This window comes from Zonotrichia albicollis, chromosome 27, assembly GCF_047830755.1.
Source record: "Zonotrichia albicollis isolate bZonAlb1 chromosome 27, bZonAlb1.hap1, whole genome shotgun sequence".
Taxonomy (NCBI): Eukaryota; Metazoa; Chordata; class Aves; order Passeriformes; family Passerellidae; genus Zonotrichia; species Zonotrichia albicollis.
The window spans coordinates 5342626-5364535 of NC_133845.1; the positions used below are offsets into that span (position 1 = coordinate 5342626).

General features: G+C 46.0%; 1 protein-coding gene across 3 annotated transcripts in view; it reads right to left on the bottom strand.

Moving 5' to 3' along the window:
• Positions 1 to 21910, bottom strand: part of LOC102061060 (protein CEPU-1) — a 399822-nt gene that overhangs the window by 249602 nt on the left and 128310 nt on the right. Inside the window, exon 1 of one of the 3 annotated variants that reach the window (XM_074527879.1) lies at positions 2242 to 2326. The exons of the other annotated variants lie outside the window; for them this stretch is intronic. Coding sequence (XP_074383980.1) covers positions 2242 to 2311 — 70 coding nt within the window. The 5' untranslated portion in view covers positions 2312 to 2326. Of the gene's footprint in view, positions 1 to 2241; positions 2327 to 21910 lie in introns of those variants that run through there. 3 annotated transcript variants of the gene reach the window in all.

The following is a 21910-nucleotide window of genomic DNA, read 5'->3' on the forward strand; positions in this document are numbered from 1 at the left end:
AAGCCTCGAGATTGTCCAAATATTTGCCTCAAACACACTTTGTGTTTTGCCTCTCGGCTCGGCTCCCGTCGGGGATGCTCCGCTCTGGTTTTGCCATCCAGCCCGGGTCTCCCAGGCCGCAGGGATGGATCGCAAGCATCACCCGATAAACCTCGAGTTTACGCATGGGCTCCCTCCCTCTCCCTGAAACAAAACATCAAAGTGACGGGGAAATTATCTTCTTGCAGCAAAGTGGGTTTTAAGTAATTTACTTTTAATTTTCCCTTCTATGCTGCAAAGCCGAGCAGGAGAAAAAACACCAAAGTTCATCACGGAATATAAACACTGACTTGTTTCAAACCCTCGTTTTCCTCACAGCTCCCCGAAAAAGGCTCGATTTATATTTTTAATATAACTAATTATTTGTGGGAATGTGTATTAGCTCCTGCAAGCTTTGTCTCCTCCCCATCCCTGCTCCTCCTAAAACCCCCACACTGGAGCAGCAAAACAGGCTTGGAAAAGGGTTTGACACTTTCTTTTGGTAAAGAAAATAAGTAGCTGAAAAAAACAAGAACATTGCTTAAAAAATATTCCCCCCACAGCAAGCTGCTAATGAAGAACAGCAGTCCCAGCGAGTCCCAGGGAGCTGCTGATCCATGCAAACCTGGGCTAGGATTTCATGGAAATAACAACTTCCTATAGAGCTGTGATCTCCACGGCCTGCATTTATTCTTTTCCAGCCTCTTTTCTTTGTTCTGCCTCCCATTTGAGTCAAAAAAATGTAGATTTCCATGTTTCTCTAGCTCAGACAGAGCTGGGCTCTGGGATTACCCTTGGAGCATCAGCACCAGTGTGGGATTCGCTCAGTGGTCAACTCGGTTATGAGGAGCAGAAATGGAGATGAAAAATAAAGAAAGAGCTGACAACAAAGGTTAGAACCCGCTGCTCTGGGCTCCAGAGGAATGCTGGGAGGAGAGATGTGCTGCTGTTTGCTTAGGTTGGGATTTTTGCTGTTGTTTACAGGTATTTTTGTCTCTCCCAGACTCCCAGCTCAGCCTGCATTCCTGCTCAGCAATGCCCCGTCCCGCTCATATAGCCATGGTTATAAAGTCATCTTGCAGCAGAGAAAAACGGGGCAGGAAACAATAATTCTTCCCCAGCCATTCCTGGACCGTGCCCAGGGTATTTGCTGCTGTAATTCAGGTTTGTCTTGCCAGGCCAAACCTTAAGGAGAAGTCAGCACACTCGCAGGAGATCAGCCTGGAACGGCCCCCAAGAAATGACCTCATTGCTGCCATCAGCAAAAGCAGCTCCCAGCAAATTATCCCAGGTATTCACACAGTGTGGTTTCCACAGGCAGCAGCCCAGAAAGACAAGGTTCTATCACCAGGAGCTTTTAGGGGTGGGAGGGATGCACAAGGAGATGTCCAGTGCCATTGCAATGCATATTCCAGGAGCTCAGAGAGCACTTCCATGCACTAACTGAGTCCATACCATCTCTGTCATGCTTTCCCCCACACCAAAGCACCAAAACATCATCCTACATCATTAATAAAGGGCTGTAAAAACACCAGTGAGCCTTCATACCCATACACCTCACCCTCAGCACACGCACTCCACCCAAACCCCACAGCAGCACCCTGTCGCAGACACAATTTATGGAAAATCCTTTCCTTAGGATTTTTCCTCCCGAGACGCTGAGAAGCCTCAGGAACAAAATGTAAGCATTGATTATCTGCTGCTGTGGAATGCAACAGGTGCATCTGTGATTGGTCTCATGTGGTTGTTTCTAATTAATGGCCAAGCACAGTCCAGCTGGCTCAGACTCTGTCTGAGCCACAAACCTTTGTTATCATTCTTTCTTTTTCTATTCTTAGCTAGCCTTCTGATGAAATCCTTTCTTCTATTCTTTTAGTATGTTTTAATGTAATATATATCATAAAATAACAAATCAGCCTTCTGAAACATGGAGTCAGATCCTCATCTCTTTTCTCATCCTCAGACCCCTGTGAACGCGGTCACAGCACCCAAATCCAGGCAGAGACCTCCATGCTCACAGTCCAGCACAAGCTTCACTTCCTGATAGCATCCACCCCTGCTTCCCTACAGCTGCAGGGAAGGCGCCCCTGAGCATTTTCCCCCCTCCTGGGGATTTTCCCTATGATTTTCTCAAAACTGGACACACAGAGTATTTTGGGATGGTTGGATGTCCCCCAAGGGCTGCACCCCTTCCCTGCACTGTCCCCACCTGGATTCACGTACCTGCACAGCTTTTGGATGCCTCTCTCCTGGTGCCACTGGCTGCTGTGCCTGTGTGGCTCCTTCCCTGCATGTCTTATCCCCCCTGTCTAAAAAAAATAATCCAACTTTGCCTCAAGGATAAGTAGAATAAAATGTCACTTACCTATTAGGGGGAAAAAAGAGAAGAAAGAGGGAAAGTATTACATACATATTCTTTGAAATCAGGTCAGCTTAAAGCTTTGAAATGGCAAAAATTGAAAGATATTTTCCTCCCACTTCCCTTCCTCTCTTTTTTCCCCAACTCTTTTAAAGGACTGTCTACTTTCAAAGGTTTCCCTGAGTCCAGTTTTCCCTCTGGTACTGTTGGTTTTTTATTTTTGCTCCGTGTTCAGGCAATGCCCACCTCCTCCTGTCCCATGTGTGTACGTGGCTGCTTCCCCCTGAGAGAGAGAAGGAAAGAGCTGGAGAAAAGCAAAATAACAAACAAAGGAGGTGAAAGCAGAGACTCACAGCATGGTTTAGGATGGAAAGGGCCTTAGAGGTCTTCTAGTTCCACTAGACCAGGTTGCTCCAAGCCTGGTCTTGAACACTTGAGGCATCCACAGCCTCTGTTCCATGAAGGAATTCAACTCTGCACATCCCATGCAAGGGACGGGAAATCCAAGCACAAGGGGAGCTCTGGAATTCTCCCCACTCCTCCTGCAGCTCAGGACTCAATTGAGGGGCTTTCTCCAGCTCATTCCTGAATAATTTAAGGTAAATTCCCCAATCTGCTTCCTTTCCAGTGCTATCTGCAGCCTAACAGGCCCTATCTCTAAGGAAAGCTGAGTGCCAAAAAGAGATATTTGTTATTAAGGAGCAGTTTTATCATCCCCATCCATCTGCCTGCCCACCTTTACAGCACATATATGAGCTACATATAGAAAACCTCAAACGTAGGAATGTGATGTACAGCCACACTTGCTCCAAACGGGAAAGGGAAGAAATTTGGTCTCATCCTTCCTGATTCCTCTGCAGAGCATCTCCAGCCCCATGAGCTGAATTTGGTCTGGTCCCTCTGCAGAGCATCTCCAGCCCCAGAGCTGCCTGGAGGGGAGCACTAAGGGTGTATTTAGGATGTGGTGGTTATTCATGCAGGCTGAGCATCATGCTGACAATTCCCACCAGGAGCAGAGGGAGCAGCTGGAGGACCCCTGCATGCATCCATCTGCCTCTCCCATATGCAGGGAGGCAGCAGCAGTGACAGGGAGTGTCACAGAGCAGGGCTGGGAGCAGAGCACGTCCTGCTGCAGCCTGGGCTCCTCTGCAGCATCCAACCTGGAGAGCAGGGCACACACAAACCCCTCCTGCCTCAGCCTGCCCCAGCCCGTGGCTCTGGTGATGGTTTTATTGCAGAGCACCAGACTGAGACAGCTCCTGCTTGGAACAGAGGCTGGAGCTCCGAGTGCTCCATCACCTCCATCCCTGCAGTCACAGCGTCACACTCGGCTGCCACTGCTTCATCCTCACCTGCCTCCTCCTCCCCTTTCAGGGACTCACAAATCCCCCCCACCCCAACCCTACCTGCTCTCACACCTCTCCTTTGTGGGTACATGAGACATAAATCCCTTTTTTTGGGGTACATGAGACATAAATCCCTTTTTCTTCCCTGCAAACACCTGAGGTCGAGACTCACTTGGAGCATGCTCTAAGTGCTCTGCAGCCCCAGCCCAGAGCTGGCAAATGAGCCCTACTGTAATGAATTATTGGTTTCTCATTCTAACACATCCTAAAATCAGGAGTGGGGACATCCTGCCTGCTCTTTGTCCCCTTAAACTCTTTGGGTTTTTCTCTAGCACCATCCTAAAATCAGGATTTCTGTCACCCTGCCTGCACCTCATTCCCTTAAACTCTCAGGGTTTTCTCTAGCACCATCCTAAAATCAGGATATCTGTCCCCTTAAATTCTTAGGGTTTTCATCTTATGCCATCCTAAAATGAGGATTTCTGTCACCCTGCCACTCCCCATCCCCTGCAGCTCCCACAGTTTTTAGCTTTAGGCGCAGAATTTTCTGTGCTGGGCTTCCTTCTCTCTCCCTCCTGCCTGTGGTTCGGAGCAGGGAGGTGAAGGCAGAGGGGGAGCTCGGTCTCTCCCCGTGCCAGGGACACCAAACCGGGATGTGAGCAGTGCCAGGCTCGGCTGAGCCATCGCTAGATGGGGACAGAGTCCCACAGACCGAGCCCCACCGACACCGAGCGCTCCCAGCTCATCCCAGTCCGGCGCTGGGATGCTCCAGCAATGCGGGGGCACCGCAGCACCTCAGAGCCACCACTGCAGAGTGGGAATGTGAGAAATCCCTGCTGGGAAAAGCAGGGTGAGAGCCAGAGCCGTGCCAGCAGTGCGTGTGTGTGTGTCCTCCCGCAGCGTCCCCCGCTGATCCCGTTCCAGTTCTCCTGCAAAGTGCTTGGGTTTATTATCAGAATTATTATCAGCTTCCCGAGATCTCCTTCTGCAACAACGATTCCTTTGAGAGGAGCTCTTGCTCTCCCTTCTCCCTGCTTTTCAGCAAGTTTTCCTGTGTATTGGGGGTTTTTGTTATTTGAAAAAAAAAAAAAAAATTATATATATATATATATATATATATTCCAAATAACATATATATATAACGTATATATAAATAACATATATAAATAACACATATAAATATCATATATATAACATATATATAACGTGAATATATATAAATATAACGTGTATATATATCTATATATATAATTTTTTCATATTTATTGATTTTTCAAACGGGTTTTTTTTGTTATTTGGAATATATATATATATTTATATATATATATATATATGTTATTTATATTATATATAAATAACACACATATATATACATACATATATAAATAACATATATATACATATATAAAAAGAACATATATATAAATAATACATATATACCATATATATATATATATATATATATATATATATATATACAATTTTTTTTCATATTTATTGATTTTTCACACGGGGCAATGCAACACATTCTGCACCTGTGGGGAATCTTCATTTGCAGGACCCACCATCCCCTGTGGAACAGGAGGGAGGGCTGAGGGATAGAAAATGTGTGACAGCTTTAAACTGTTGCTCCTGTCACCCAGCAGGACACAGGTCCATGGCAAGCACACAAAAAGCATTCCTTTCTTTCATTTCATACTGAAAAATAAATGATGTGTTTTTCCAACTGACAGGATTTTCCTGGTTAAAATCCTGTCCAGGAGAAAATTCCTGCAGGTGGCTCACAGGATGGGGAGGGTCTGCTCAGATTGACACCAAGGGCAGAGCCACTGACCACCCTCCCCACAAATAACTGAATATTCACATTTCTCTGCTTAAAACACCTCATTCCAGACACAGCAGAGTAACTCAGAGAGATGCTGCATCCCTTATTGCTGATCTCAAGCAATAACCCCCTTTTCCTATATCTGTAAATGTATTCCAGGGTCCAGGATCCCCTTCAACCCCCACACTCCATCAGGAGAGGTGTTTGGTTCTTTTCACCTTTCCAGGTTTGGAAATCACCCACAGCTCTGCAATTCCAGAGTGATGGAGGGGAAGGCATAGGTCTCACGGCTGCTCAGAGCTTCCCTCCTGCTCAGCAGGATTTGGAGGGGTTTGGAACACACCAGAAGATATTTTATAAACCCAACACTCCTCTCCCTCCTCCCAGCCCTTCTTGCTCCCCAGTACCACAGGTATCAACCCTTGTCCTTGTTGTATTTTGTTGCATTAATCCCTCAAGGCAGGGGAGAGGGAAAAAACTAATAATTATTTTAAAAATCCATACAAAAAGAAGGAAAAAGGAAGGAGGATTAAGTCAGAAAAAGAGAGAGATGCGAAGTGTTGTTATTATTGATGCCAGCACCTTGATCCCTCCCCTGCTGCTCCTTCAAGGCTGAGAGTGGTAAATAAAAGGGGGATAAGAAATTTGGGCAAGGAGGGCTCAAACCCTGGAGCAGGACAGGTCCCAGTGTCCAGGAGCCAGGATAAACCACATCCATGAGACACAGATCCAGCCACAGCCCTGGGAAACTCCGAATTCCTTCCCTCCCAGCGATACCTTTAATAACCAATTAATATTTAGTCAACAAGTAGCTGTGCTAAATCCGAGGAGATGGATTTCGCAGGAGGGCTATTTCATGTTAACTGAGCACTGACTCATCAGCAGCATTTGCTGGGGATTATGGATTAGCTTGCGCCCAGTATCCATCACCACAAATCCAGCTGCCAGCAGGGCCAGCACGAGGCTGTCCCGTGGTGGGGGAACCCCTGGGGAACCTCCACAGCCCCTCCAAGGGGTTATTCTCCTACACAGCCCTGAAAGGAACATTCCAGAACAGGATGGATATAGGAAAGTGGTCCCTGTTAATGAGGTGACCAAATTATTTCCTTTGTTCCCTCAAAAAGGAAAGCTTCTCTCCTTGATTAGGTGAAAAAGAGACCTCATAGGACCTGGGGGACTTCACCTCAAACTTAAGGATAGCCAGTTGAATGCTTGGCAGATTCAGTTTAGATATAATGTAATATAGTATAGAATATAGAATAATATAGTACAATAATGTAATTAATTAGCCTTCTGATAAGATGGAGTCCTCCTCATCATTCCTTCCTTCATCGGGGCATTCCCTGCAATGCTGGGAATTGAGGACTGGATTGGTTGTGCAAAAGAGGAGAAAATACAAGGTGGGTCCTCCCACCCCTGGAAGTGTTCGAGGCCAGGTTGGACAGGGCTAGAGAAAACCCGAGCTATGTGCAAGAGGTGCTTGCACCTGGTAAAACACCCCACAAAAGTGATTAGTTCCTTTGTTCTATTCTTTTTCTAGTTAATTGCCCAGGCAGGACTATTTGGCTTCTGTCTAATTACAGTGGCACCCCATTATAGCATTTGCATGGAATGCCCTGGCCAAGGAATGATGAGGAGGACTGTAACTATAGGACAGGACAGAACACAAGCTCACACCGCTGTTCTCAAGGTGAAGAAAAAAGGAAATTTATTTTCTGACTCTAACATTTATAATTTTCTAAGAATGACAGTGGGTTGGAGGGTGACAGTGCCACCTCTCCAATGACACTGGACAAACCAACAGTCCATCAATTTCTCCTCCTCCATAAAGGAATGCAAAACAATGAGTTATTTACACAAAGTGTGTGAGAAAGTTCACTACAAGAATGTCAACATCAGAAGGCTTAAAAAATCTTAAAAAAACAGGGTGACAGAATACCCCATCTTATCAGATGGAGGCTAATTAATTACTTTATTATACTATATTATTCTATATTATATTACATTATATCTAAACTCAATGTGCCAAGCACTCCACTGCCCAGAATCTCGTGACTGTCAGCCAACAGTCCCAACACACACACCTGGTCCTATTAGGCCAAGGAAACAAAACACCATCACTCTGGGTGAACAATCTCCGCATTGCATTCTACTTTGGCACAAACACAGGCACAGCAAGTGAGATAAGAGTATTCTTGGGAAGATTTGTGCCTTGCTTTTCTCTGTGAAGAGAAATGTGGGGCTGCACACTTGGCCCTGACAGGCCAAGGAACCAAAGCACCATCACTTTGGGTAAATAATCTTACATTGCATTCTACTTTTGCACAAACACAGGCACAGCAAATGATAAGAATGATTCTCCTTTCTCTGATGCTCAGAGAATGTGAAACCCAGAAATATTCTTGGGAAGAACTGTGCCTTGCTTTTCTCTGTGCAATGTGGTGACACCCCATCCCTTTGGGATCCCTCTGGGAGGCAGGGTGGGATCAGGGGATCCGGGCAGGGCTGGGCTCTGCTCTGCTGCTTATCAGCGTTGCTTCTGCTGGAGGAGGTGATTAACTCCCTGACCTGCCAAGCTTTAACGCGACCTCCGAGAATAGATAGAATCTTGTTATCTTGTAATGAGTTTTATGGCTTATTTCAGTACATTTTGGCCATGTTTCTCCAGTGATTAAGGCAATTATCAGCCTGTGCGTTTCAGGATTATGAATTATGGAGCCTCTGAAAGGCTACAGAGATTTAATATCTCTCTCAGCATCCCTCTGCCACACTTCCAGCACTTAACTGGCTCTGGACTCCCTCTGTTTGGAGCATGGGAATGAGGGCACAGCAAAGGAGTTGTGCATCAAAGCTTGGGAATGAGATACGGAATACAATTAATAATACAGAATATTTAACAATTAATAATACTATTAATAATACAGAATATTTAACATATATTTCACATATGTTTAACACTGTGTGACCTGGGGGTGCAGGGCACAGTCACACCCCAGCTGGTGCCTGTCAGGGAATGGGGAGCAGAGCCTGGGTGTCCTGGCCCTTGCAGGAGGGAGTCACAGGTTCCAGGCTGGGATTTGGGGGATGTGATTTAATCCCAAGGAGAGGCTGGGGAAGGCCAGTCCACCTGAGCTGGCCTGTGGTTATTTTGGGGCCCAGTGTCTCACCTGGCTGGGGACACCCAGTCCTACCTGTGGCCTTCTCCCTGGAGTGCCCTGTCCCACCTGAAGCTTTTTTAGACTCCTAATGCCACTGAGCAGCTTAGGCCTGGACTGAGCACTCCAGATTAGGAGGGAGGGGACATTTCCTGTCAGACCTAACCGGCCTTGTGTCACAGACACATTTTATGAAAAATCCTCTACTTAGGATTTTTCCTCCTGAGAAGCTGAGACCTCAGGAACAAAATGTAAACATTGATTATCTGCTGCTGTGGAATGCAACAGGTGGATCTGTGATTGGTCTCATGTTTGTTGTTTCTAATTAATGGCCAATCACAGCCCAGCTGGCTCAGACTGTCCGAGCCACAAGCTTTTGTTATCATTCTTTCTTTTTCTATTCTTAGCTAGACTTCTGATGAAATCCTTTCTTCTATTCTTTTAGTATAGTTTTACTGTAATATATATCATAAAATAATAAAACAATCCTTCTGAAACATGGAGTCAGATCCTTGTTTCTTCCCTCATCCTCAGACCCCTGTGTGCACTGTCGCAGCCTTGGAACTGCTCAGAGCTGTCCTGGCCAAAAGGCACAGCCAAGTGGAGCCATCCACGTGGACGATGGCAGTGGCACCTTGCTCTCCTAAAAGCCTTCTGAGCACCTCAAGGAAAGGCACCAGCCTGCTTCTGTGGAAGGGGAAACTGAGGCATGCTGTGTTGCTGTTGGGAGTGAAAGCCCCTTTCAGCCTGGGACTCGAGGATGGGACAGCCATGAGCAAAACCAGCCTGAGCTGAGTCTGAGCTGGATTTGTGGGAAGGAAGGAGTCACTGGGGGTGTTTTGGAAGAGAGACAACATCAGCAGCATGTTTTGCTGTTCAGCAGCCTTACCCAAAGGGCAATCCCTGCCCACATTCAGCCCTCCACACACAGAGCTGCCCCAAACCCATTCCCAGCCCCCCCTGCTTGCAGGGCCTCACTGCCCAGCCCAGAGGCACGAAGGACATTATGAAGCTCTTGCAAACCCCCAGATCCCATCTAAATATAAAAATACTCTGTTGGTCTGTCCCTGGCTGCAATGGGGACAGCTGAGGCCAGGCAGGGCCAGGCCCTGCTGCCACCACCCATCCTTAGCGCCATCCAGATGGAGCCTTTTAACGATCTTGATCCACGCTTGGTTTTATTTTTATTTTTTGCTCCCTGCAAATGATCACTAGAACTTGATGGCTGCTTGGGAAAACACAGACGACAGCAGAAACCTTTTGGTGCGAGGAGCTGTGCTGGCTCAGCTTCCTCCTCTCCCCCTCCCTGCCGGTGTGGGTGCTTTTTCCAAGCAGAAAAAACGAAAAATATTAATTTTGCATAGAAATAAAATTAAGCTTTTGGAAACGAGCTTCACAAAATAAAGCCATCGCTTGAGTTAATTAAGAAGTGATTATACTGAAAGGCTGGGATAAAAGCTTCACACACAGAGCTGCTGCCACAGGCTGGGATGGGGAAAGACCTGGGGAAGTGTGACCATGTTCACAGGGGTCTGAGGATGAGGGAAGGGATGAGAATCTGACTCCATGTGTCAGAAGGCTTGATTTATTATTTTAATATATATATTATATTAAAACAATAATAAAAGAATAGAAGAAAGGATTTCATTAGAAGTCTAGCTGAGAATAGAAAAAGAAGGAATGATAACAAAGGCTTGTGGCTCAGACAGAGAGCCTGAGCCAGCTGACTGTGCTTGGCCATTAATTAGAAACAACCACATGAGACCAATCACAGATCCACCTGTTGCATTCCACAGCAGCAGATAATCAATATTTACATTTTGTTCCTGAGGCCTGTCAGCTTCTCAGGAGGAAAAATCCTAAGGAAAGGATTTTTCATAAAATGTGTCTGTGACAGGGAAGAGCAGCACCTGCGCTGGTCCCAGCCCTTGCTCTGCCCCATCTGCTCTCCATCCCTCACCCTGCGCCTCTCCCAGAGCTGGGCTCACCAAAGTCATTCCACAAAGCTCCAGAAGGAAAAAATATGCAAGCCCAGGCTTCCCCCAAGGTGTGCAAGTGCCTCTGCCCTCCACGAGATGACAGATAAAATCCCCTGTTACTGGAGGAAGGTAATTTGACATAACAGCTGTTCTGACATTCTCTCCCTATGGATATTGCCTGCAATAAGAATGCAAATCAGCACTCTTTGCACTTCTCCTGGAGAGCAACTTTCACCTGAGAGCACTTCCAGAACGTGAACTCATTACCACCCCCTCCTTGGAGCTGCTCTGCCTCTGCCCTGGCCTCAGCAGAGCCTGCACCCCGCTGACCAGAGCAGCAGGAAAAGCAGGAAACTTGTCTTGATCTTGGCAGCAAAGCCACTGCTCAGCACCTTGCCTCAGTTTCCACATTGCAAAAACCAGAATGTCGCTCCAGGACACGAAATAAAATGCTGTGGACACTGGAATTTCCAAGGTAAAAAGAGGGAAGTTTAATATTTATAAATATTAATTTATAGATTTCTAAAAGTGGCATGGATGGGAGGGTGACAGTGCCACTTCTCCAATGACACTGGACAAACCCACAGTCCATCAAATTTCTCCTCCTCCATAAAAGAATGCAAAACAATTAATTATTTACATAAAGTCCGCGAGAAAGTTTGTTACAAGAGGTAAACATCTGAAGGCTCAGAAGAACTTAAAAAAGATGCCTGAGGTGATAAAAGAGCAGGAGATGTAGAGACAAAGGTTGCAGGCAGCAAGAGCATGGGATGACTTCTCAGAGAGATGCTTTCACTCAACAAGCACAAATTCTCCAAGTCAAAATGAAGCCACCCATCCACAGAGCCTTCCCTGAGTGCTCCCACCCTCTGGAATGATGGGCTGGGGTCAGACCTGCTGCAAGGAGGAGGAATCTCCTCAGCCTTCCTCCCCATTGCTCCAAGAGGCTCCAGACCTCAAGTGAAAAGTGCCCTGCTGCTCTCTGTATGGCAGCTGCTAATTATCCCTGGAATTTATGGGATGCAGGAATGGCAAATGTGTTTTAATCCAGTAGCTGAGGACTTAGAGCAGCAGCCTGAGAATCAATCCTGCTTTTTTGGGGGTTTTTTTTTTGTTTTTTTTTTGCCTGGGGAATTTGAACCTGCAGCTCGCCGGCAAAATGATCCAAACGATCCAAAGATGCAAAATGATCCAAATGATCCAAAGTTAAGTTTCCAAAGATGGAAACTTCACTTATCAGCAGCTCTGGATCATTTGTCATTCATTCCACAGGATACCTGGTTGGAAACTGACCTCTGTGGAATTAACCCCATCTTGCACCCATCCCACTGCAGGGTGAACTCCCCAGATTTGCACCACAGCTCAATAGGAGAAGGGAAAAGATCCCAATATCCCCCACTGCAGGCTGAACTCCCCAGATTTGCACCACAGCTCAAAAGGAGAAAGGAAAATATCCCAATATCCCCCACTCCAGATGGGAGCCATTCAGCCTTCCCCATCCAGAGGGACCCAAAGCCACGGCCAGCATCCTGCCAGCCACCCCCTCATTGAGCATTCAGGGGGGTTTGCTCCCTCCTGTTGATGATATTTCACTTTGTATAATTAAACCTTAATGAGAATAGGGACCAGAGCTTCCCCAGCGATCCTCCTAACCTCTGAACGAGGGAGCCACTCGGATTCCTAATTAATAAACACGTATTGGTACACAAGGCAGGGCTCTGAGCAGGGGCCAGCCCAGCACCCCCAACATCCTTTGGTGCTTCCCAGTGAGCTGCAGGTTCAAATTCCCCAGGCAAAAAAAAAAAAATAAAAATAAAAGCAGGATTGATTCCCAGGCTGCTGCTCTAAGTCCTCAGCTACTGGATTAAAACACAGTTATCACCACTCCATTGCTTCCGTCAATCTAGACCTGATTTTTTTTTCCCCTCCTGCAGTTGAGCATTTTGATTAATTCAAATCACATCGCTCCCAGACAAGTCACGGGGATTTACTATCCACTGGAAAACAGATGTACAGGTGGACTAAGGCTCCTCCACATCCAAAGACTCAGGTTTGGGCTGCTCTGGCATAATGAAAACCACCTTAACCTTAAACTCAGCACTGGGGACCCAGGCTGGGCTGGATCAGCCCCATCCATCTCTTCAAACAAGCCCTGCAAAACAAATGTCACAACAAAGGGGATGTAGGGCTGCAGAGCGTGCAGCCCCCTCCAGCCTGGAGGAGATGCTCCAAGGCATCCTGAAATGCAGAGTTTGATGGATGGAGGAGGGATGCTGGCAGCACAGGGATGTGGTTTAAACTTCATGTTGGAAAAATGTCAATTTTTCCATCCTGCAACACAGAATATGGCTCTGGCTCAGCCTGACCAATTAAAGGAAACCTGTGAGCAACTCCTCTGTTATCATTTTCAGTTGAGTTGGTGGAGCAGTAGTTATTTTTTTCCTAGACAGACACCCCCTAAGGTGCTTCTCACCACCAACAGTGCTCCTACAAAACAGGAAAAATTTAAAATCTCCCATCCCACACAGGAAACCAAGCCCCAGAGAGGAGAATTTGACAAGATCTATGGCAGAGCAAGAAAGGAAAATCAAGTTTCCCAAGGACTGGGCCATCCTCACTCTCCAAACCAATGAAACTCCTGAAAATGGACACACTTAAACAGGCTTAACCCTCCATTAAATCACTTCAGTCTCACTTGGTAATTTACCGTTGCAAGCAAAATCAATTTTAGCAAAGGTTAAACTAGTTCTGTCTGTATTAGGAGTTTGCACCATTTAAAATAAATTGATTTGAAATCAATTCACTTGATTTTGTGCAAATTTCTAATACAAGCAAAGGCATCACTAAGCTCAGTTCAGGTTTCAGCCACTTGCTTGCTTTATTTCCTTGCTGGTGCTTTTCCAAAAGACATCAAATGGCAAATTCGGATGATAATTTTAAGGAATGATGAAATCTCCATAGTTAACTCAGCTTTAAATTATAATCATTCTTTATAAAATCATGATAATCATGATTTATCATTTGATAAATGATGAAATATCCATGGTTAACCCAGCTTTAAATTGTGATTATTCTTTATAAAATCATGATACTCCTCCAAAAGGAAGCAGCATTGCCCCAAGTTTTCTGGGCAGCACAGAAGATTCCAAATTGCTTTTCCCAAGCAACCAAAGGAGAATCAATACACAAAAAAAAAGTTTTTCATTTTTTTGTTCCCCATCCTGGGGTTACTGCCCTGCCCTTTTCTCTTTGGTGGTCCAGGCTTAGATCATGAGTAGACCCAGCTGTGGTTTCAAAGCATCTTTAGCATGATGAGGACTTAATAATAACCCATCTCTTCAATTCCTCCAAAGGCCTCTCCGAAATGAGGCCATGAAAGCACCCTATTGACTGCCTGTCCCATCACAGGGTGGAAAAAGGAATAAAAATAGCTTGAGATAAGTGCAGGAAATAAAAAAAACCCCACCAAAGTCCCTTCCCTTTGTAGAGCAGAACTGACCTCTCATCCCACGAAGAATAACCCCCAGCAGACTGCCAAAAGCTTGGAAGAAGCAGGGAACCATTTGATTTTCACCCCCGAGGGCTGCATAAAACGGGGAGGCAGGACCTTTTGTGTGCATCATCATCATCTCTAACCCAAAAACTCCCGGAGTGTGAGGAGCCATGGAGGCAGCTGTGGGGCAGCACGGCAAGGGTGGGATGAGGATGGAGAAGTCAACTGGAACAGGGGTAGGAGAGAATCATTGCAAGGGCTCTAATTAGCATGGACTCCATGCATTACAGAAGGCTGAATAATAATCGTCATTAAGAAACCCATGCTTTTATACCTTTGTTTGTTACAGGTGTACTTGATTGGTCCTTTACTTAAAACACCATCACCACTGGCTAATTAAGAAACCATCCATTGATAAACAGATCTCCATGACACATTCCACATGTGCACCATACCAGGTGCAGCAAGTGAAGATAAGAATTGTGAAAAATGCATGTATTTTATTATTGGCTTCTCGCAAATATTCACATGAATATTATATGTGCTATGTTAGAAAGTTATGCTCTATTAATTCTCTTAAGTAGTGTGTTAAATATAGTTTTAGGTTATAACATAATGTTAAAATAGAAACTATGCTATGTAGGATAATTTTTTTTAAGAGAGGACTCGCAGTGAGATAGCAGCCACAGGACACCTCAATCTTTCAGAAAAAAGAGAATTTATTGCTCTCTTATCAGAAGGAACGAACTTCTTGCTGCCTCGAAGGTGCTGTCAGGATTCAGAGGAAGAAGTTGACACTGACCAGGCAGAATCCTGTGTTTGAATGGAATTTATGGATCATGGATGAGGTGTTTGAATATGCCACAGGCTGTTGCTTTTAAGGGTTAATCCTCTGTTAACGTGGGTCCTTTTTTGGGCTTATTTTGCCCAGAAAAGGTACCCGGACTGTCTGTAACTCTTCATTTCTATTGTCTCATATTGTCCTAAATCCAAATTGTCTAAATTTTTATTACTCTAACTATAGTACTATTTTTATAAGCATTTTATTACTATTAAACTTTTAAAATTTTAAAAACAAGTGACTGGCGTTTTTCACAGAATTGTTTCTCATTCTTTTCTCTGATCTTCTCACAGTCTTTCCCAGAACGATGCCTGGGAAAATGGTGTTTCTCTCTGTGGCCAGAGAGCTGCTGTGACAGGAGAGCTCTGCTCTCATCCCAAGTGGCCTGAGACCTGGATTCCCCATTGCCATCCCTGGGGGACTGCAGGAACCGCCTTGGCAAAGGTTTCCCCCCGGCCCACACTGCAGTGGATGATGTGATTCCCTGGAGCAGCTCATTCTTCCTGAACTCTGCCAAACCCTCGCCTCTGTCATGCCCGGGGCAGGAGATGTCACAGGGCAATCACATCCCTACTAAAATTTTATTGTGGGTATAAAATTCTCCTGCATCAGCCTTAATTTTGTCAAATTTCAATTCTGTAGGACATTGCTTGGATGCTGAATTAAGTGAGAGCCAAGAGCAACTGCAGCTCAGTTCCCCCTCCAGCACCACCCCACCTGTGAGAGAAGCTTCATCCAGGGAAGCTTCATCCCTGGAAGTGTCCAAGGACAGGTTGGATGGGGTTTGGAAAAACCTGGCATAGTGGAAGATGTCCCTGTCCATGGCAGGGGAATGAGATGAGCTTTAAGGTTCCCCCCAACCCCAACCATTCTGGAATTTTATGGGTCTGTTAACACTGAAAAACACTTCAGAGAAGAGCTGAGTATTTGGCAAACAAAACCCTGATCCCAGTGTCCTGGTCCTCTAAATCCTTCCAGCTCTCCCATCCCCAGGCATTCCAAACGGAACTATTTACAAGTTCTGTATTTTATGGCTGAGGATGCAGGGAGTGATGTGCAGAGATTGGTTTTTCTTTCCCAGCTCTAAAAGATGGAGAGGAAAAGGATCAGAGGGGAGGGGAGAGGATTTGTGGATTTGGAGGAGGGAGCTGAGGAGACGACAAGGTTGGAAATTTCCTCCTGGCAGCCCTTTTCAAGAAGAGTATTAGAATTTATTTTCAATTATACACAAGAATAAGCTGTCTGCAGTATAGTTAACTTTCAATTTCAACCAATTTTCGACACATTCAATCACAGATGCCTCAGTGATTAAGAATCTATGTTGCAAAACAATTCCCACTTTGCAACAATGCAATCAAACAGATCTACAACTCATAACCCATTATCCAAGAGTTTTTCAGCTCATTGGGGAAGTGAAATGGGATTCACCAAGCATGCCCTTCTTTTACCCACTGAGCCCCCAAGCTCATTTGCAAACAGAGCTGTGACTCCAAACAACCCACACGGGGATGGGGTTTTTTTGTGGTTTGTGTTGTTTTTCCGCTCTCTCTGGAGGTGCTGAAGTGCAAGTTTGGGATTTGGGATGATGTTGGAGAGGCTTGGAGCCATATGGGAAGGCAGTGGGGGGCTGGAGGGGGGCTTTCCATCACCCATAAGGATGAAAGAATGGGAAAGGCTTTGGAAAGGGTGCTTCATTTGCAACTGGCTGCTTTTCCCCCACTTTTTTTTGTCTTGAAATAATGCTGCAACCAACAATGACAACACTGGTCACAATGACAATGGCAACAGGTCACAGACAGCAACAGGCTGGACTCTTCCCACACTGGGCTTGGAGATGCCACCTGCCTTTCCCCCATCCTGCTGCTGCTCCTGGGGAGGAGAGGAGATCCCCCAGGACTCACAGGGTTTTTGTGGCTACAGGAAATCTCCTGCCCCCACAGCCCCAGGGAGCACAGGAGCCTTTCTGGGCCTACCTAAAAACAGAGGCCAGACAAAATTTAGTGGTTCTATTTATTGAAGAGCCTTCAGGTACATTTAGGGCAGACAAAACCCCTCAGGGTCTACACCCAAAAATGGATTCACAGGTTTCACACTTTTATAAGTCTGGTCCATTTGCATTTTGGGGGTGAATCTGCCAATTCCAGCTTCCGCTAATGAAGTCATTGACCCCAAGTTTGCTGCCCCCAACTCCCTTTTGTTCCCATCTCTGGGCCCTGAGGCAGTGAGGTGTCCTTGATTGCCAGGCCTGGAGAGGAATTGTTGTGTCTGCCCCAAATGGGGAAGCAGCAGCTCCCACTGTGTGTGGGGTTTGGAGTTCTACACTAAAGAACTGCAGGGTTACAAATAGATGGAAAAGAGAAAAGCTGAAATCTAAGACATCAATGTCACAGGGGCCAGGACTTCAAACCCATGATGTTTCCTCTCCAGAGACCATTTTGTGTAGATAAATATGATTTGGAGCTGCACAGACCCCCCCCACCCAAAGTATTCCTGCTCCTAGAGGTGTGACTGTGCCCATCTGCTATTCCACACACACAGCATCACTGTCCAGCCCTGCTCACAGGAACCTCTCCAAAGGCCACCAGATCCCCCTGGGAAGGGACACATCACAGCTGAAGATTTGGGAATAGAAGGGCTCAGACTGATGGGAGAGGAGGAGGAGGATTTTAAAGCTCACTGAGCCTGGAGGAGAGGCAATAAAGCAGCTGAAGGAAATTACTTTCCTGGGTAAAGTGTCGTTTTGTCAAGACCAAAGTTCTCCCTGGGAACGAGTTGATTTTGAGTAAAAACCATCAGGAACAAAAAAAAAGAACTGTGAGGGACCAGGTGTTTGAATGACACACTTTGGAAAGGCGAAGTGGAAGTGCCACAAAACAGCTGCACAGACCTCAGATTGCCTCCCTGCGCTCTTACACTCTGTGCAAAGTGCACTGAAGACACCTCAAATTCCCTGGTTTGCCCTGATTTGGGATTTGGGATCCCTGGAAGCTGACAGATGTACCCACTAAGGGATACCCCTGGCAGAAGTTGGGCTCCCCATCCCAAGGGACCCCACGTGCACCCCCTGCACCAGCTCCTCTCTCCCTTTGATGCTGACAAATAACAATTTCAAACTGGGGAAGACACCTGGGAGAGCCGAGGCACTTGTGCTACAAGATAATTAGAGATTATTATAATCGAAATTTCATTGCCACATCAAACTGTGTCTTTTAGCATTAATTAATCTCCTCTCCCAGCCTCTGAGCACTCCCAGCTCCCGCGCTGTAGGACAGCAGCTTGTCAAACACACCAAAGACTTGCATCTCATTACCTTATCAGAGGGGGTGAATGGGGAGCTGGGGAGCAGCTCTGACACATTCCCCAGCACAGCCAGGGACGTGAGGACGCCTGCAAAGCCACTCCTTGGATTGCAAACTTGTCTAACAAGGCACGCGAGGGATCTTCATCCCCTCTCCGCACCCTCCTTCCTCTACCTCTCGCCCCTGCTGATAAAAGCAGGCCTGGCAGAGCTGCTGCTTTGTCCCATGGCACTGTATGACCTTGAATAAACCATAAATGAGAACTGAGACATCCTTGCAGGGCATGGAGTGCTCATTCCTTGCTCTCCTTAGGCTCCTAGAAGTGGGTTGCAGCCATGCTGCTATCCCGGTTACGGCGTAAAAATTCCCCTTTAATATCCCATTCCCAGCCTGGTGTGTGAGATTTCCCTCCTTCAGGAGGTTTGGGGAAGGTGTGAGGTTAAATCCAGTTTTCCACATGAGGTTCACAACAGCTGCTGGATGAGAACAGGCAAGACTGACCTTGAAGAACCAAAGAAGTGGAGAGAAGCTGGACCCAGCTAAGGACAAATTCCAAAAGCTCTCAGCACCTCTGAAAAAGCCCAAACCAAACAAAAATCCACATTCAAGGGGAGAAACCTCAGCACAGGAACACACTGCATCCCTTTTAGCAGCAGCTGAAGGAACTGGGCACCCCCAGCCCCCCCAAAACCTGGCCAGGTTTTTGCTGTGTATATATTGGTGCTATGCATGATGTGCTGTATGTTCTAATCATTGATTCTCCACTCCTTCCATAGCTCAGCTGCAAATAAATATCCTCTCCCTTGTTTCCACCTCTCCACTCCCCCTTTCCCCATTATTGGCTTTCTGACGGAAGGCTTTAATTTATTCCCCCTGCCATATCTTTGTGCCGCTGTTTTCCAGCGCTTTACACCATCTATTACCCACCGTCCTGTGTCATTTAACTGCACAAAGCACTCTGAGATACAGTTTGCTTGAAGGATGCTGGAGCCATTAATCCTGGTTCCATAGCCCTGCAGAATGCCCCTGGCACTGCCACTGTGCACACACACAGCCCTTCTGATCTCCATTGAAACCCAGCCCCTGTTGAGTTTGTGAGGACAAGATGAGAGATGAGGAATCTGACTCCATGTTCTCAGAAGGCTGATTTATTATTCTATTCTATTCTATTCTATTCTATTCTATTCTATTCTATTCTATTCTATTCTATTCTATTCTATTCTATTCCATTCCATTCCATTCCATTCCATTCCATTCCATTCCATCATATCCTAGAAATGCTATCTTAAAACTGTACTAAAGAAAGAGAATGGATACAGACAGAAGGTTTAACAAGAATGAATAATAAAAGCTCGTGACTGAGTCCTCAGAGTCCAACACAGCTGGCTGTGATTGGTCATTAAGTAAAAACAATTCACATGAAAACAATCAAACATGTACCTGTTGGTAAAAAATGTCCAGACTACATTCCAAAGCACCAAATAGAGGAGAAACTAATTAGATAATTTTTTTTAAAATTTTTCTCTGAGGCTTCTCAGCTTTGCAGGAGAAGAAATCCGGCAAAGGGATTTTTCAGAAAATATGACAGTGACAAGCCCCAGCCCTAATTTAACAACCAAGTCAGTCCAATCAAACCCCTCCTGACCGCTCATGGCTTCTCCCCATTCCTATTGCCCAGGCAGAACCTCGTGGGTGCAAATGGTCCCAGCTCCAGGCAGTGCTGAGAGCTGGATCATGGCAAGCAGAAACCAGTTTGGGGAGGGGAATACCAGTCTCCTTCATCCCAGAAAATGGGACAATGAGATGATGAAAAACACATCAACCACAGCAGATCCTCTCCTCGGAGCCGCTCCGCGCCACGCTGCCTGCAAATTGCTCACCAGAGGGAGAGCTTTGATGAAAAATAGAAAGGGGGGAAAAAAATTTAACGGAACGAGAAAATGTCATTTATTTTATTTATTTATCGGAATATTTCCATGTGGGGAGAGGAGGACGGGCATGATTATTCATCGGATTCCACATGGCAGGCTCCGCTGGGAAATGCCACCGCCGCACTCGCGTCCCTGCGCCGCCTGACGCGTCGTTAGGGTGTATTAATTGTGCCAGAGTGAGAGATGAGAGAGAGCCCCCGTCTCAAAGAGCTGCCAGTCCAACAGAGCTCCCTCCCACCTCTGCAAAGCCAGGAATGAGCAACTCCAGCTGCAGGAAGCAGGCGCTGGACTCCACAGCTATCCCGGCTAGAAAAGGCAAACAAACCCCAAGCCAAACCCTCGCGCTCCTGCTCAGCACAGATGAGCCCTAACTTGATTTAAAATCACGTCTGTCTTCACTGGCACGACAGCAATCTGTGCCTTCCATGGCATTTTCCATATGCCTCCAGAATCCCAGAATCATGGAATGGTTTTTGTTGGAAGGACCTTAAAACCCATCTCATTCCACCCCCTTCCACAGGGTGGGGCACTTTCCACTGAAACAGGGGGGGATTGATCTCACCAGTGTGGTATTTTCTGAGACCCCCATTGAGGGGAGGAAAGAATGAATCTGACTCTATGTTCTTAGAAGGCTAATTTATTATTTTATGATCTATATTATATTAAAGAATGCCATACTAAAACTGTACTAAACTATACTGAAGAATACAGAAAGGATACTTACAGAAGGATAAAAGATACTACTGAAAAACTCCTGACTCTCTCTGGAGTCCAACACAGCTTGGCCGTCATTGGCCAATAAGTGAAAACAATTCACATGTTGGATAAACAATCTCCAACCACATTCCAAAGCAGCAAAACACAGGAGAAGCAAATCAGATAATTATTGTTTTCCTTTTCCTCTGAGGCTTCTCAGCTTCCCAGGAGAAAATCCTGGGCAAAGAGATTTTTCAGAAAATATGACGGTGACACACCACGAACATATTTTCCTGTTGTTGTTTTGCTGATAGGGAAACTGAGGCACTGGGGAAGCAGACTGCTTTTCCCCATGCCATGTGATGCTGGAACAGCAGCGCTGTGGCTCCTGCCTGCTCCTCCTCTCCCAGAAAGAGCTGCATTTCAATGACTCCTGGTTTTCCTGCTGCATGCACGGGAATTTTAACAGCCTTCCACTGGCACGGTGAGGAAACTGCAGGGTTTGTGGGGAGAGCTGATATCTTTCATTGGAGCAGCTGAGGCAGGTGGGAAAAGCCATTTTTATGCTGAAAACCCTGATCTGACTGAGCTCTGATGGAGGGATGCTGCATTTGTCCACCTCCTCTGGCAGCCTAATAAAACCTTGCTCCCACCAACTTTTTAAAACAAGGAAGCAGTAAGCAGCTGCCAGCCCCCACCTCCTCCACTCAAACACCCACAAAACCCCTTGGGATATGCAAATACGTCCATGATTTACCAGAAACCTCACATTGCAAGGCCATGAACAACAGCACAACCTGAAATTCCTACTTGGATTCAAGCATAACACTTCCTTTGGAGCGAGTAGGGATCAGTTTTTTAAATTCATGGGAGAAAAGGAGTTGTTTTGGAAGGCACAAGCACTTTGTTGCCATTACTGAAGCCAATATAATGGCCCACCTGGAGACACGCTCCCCTGCACGCAGCTC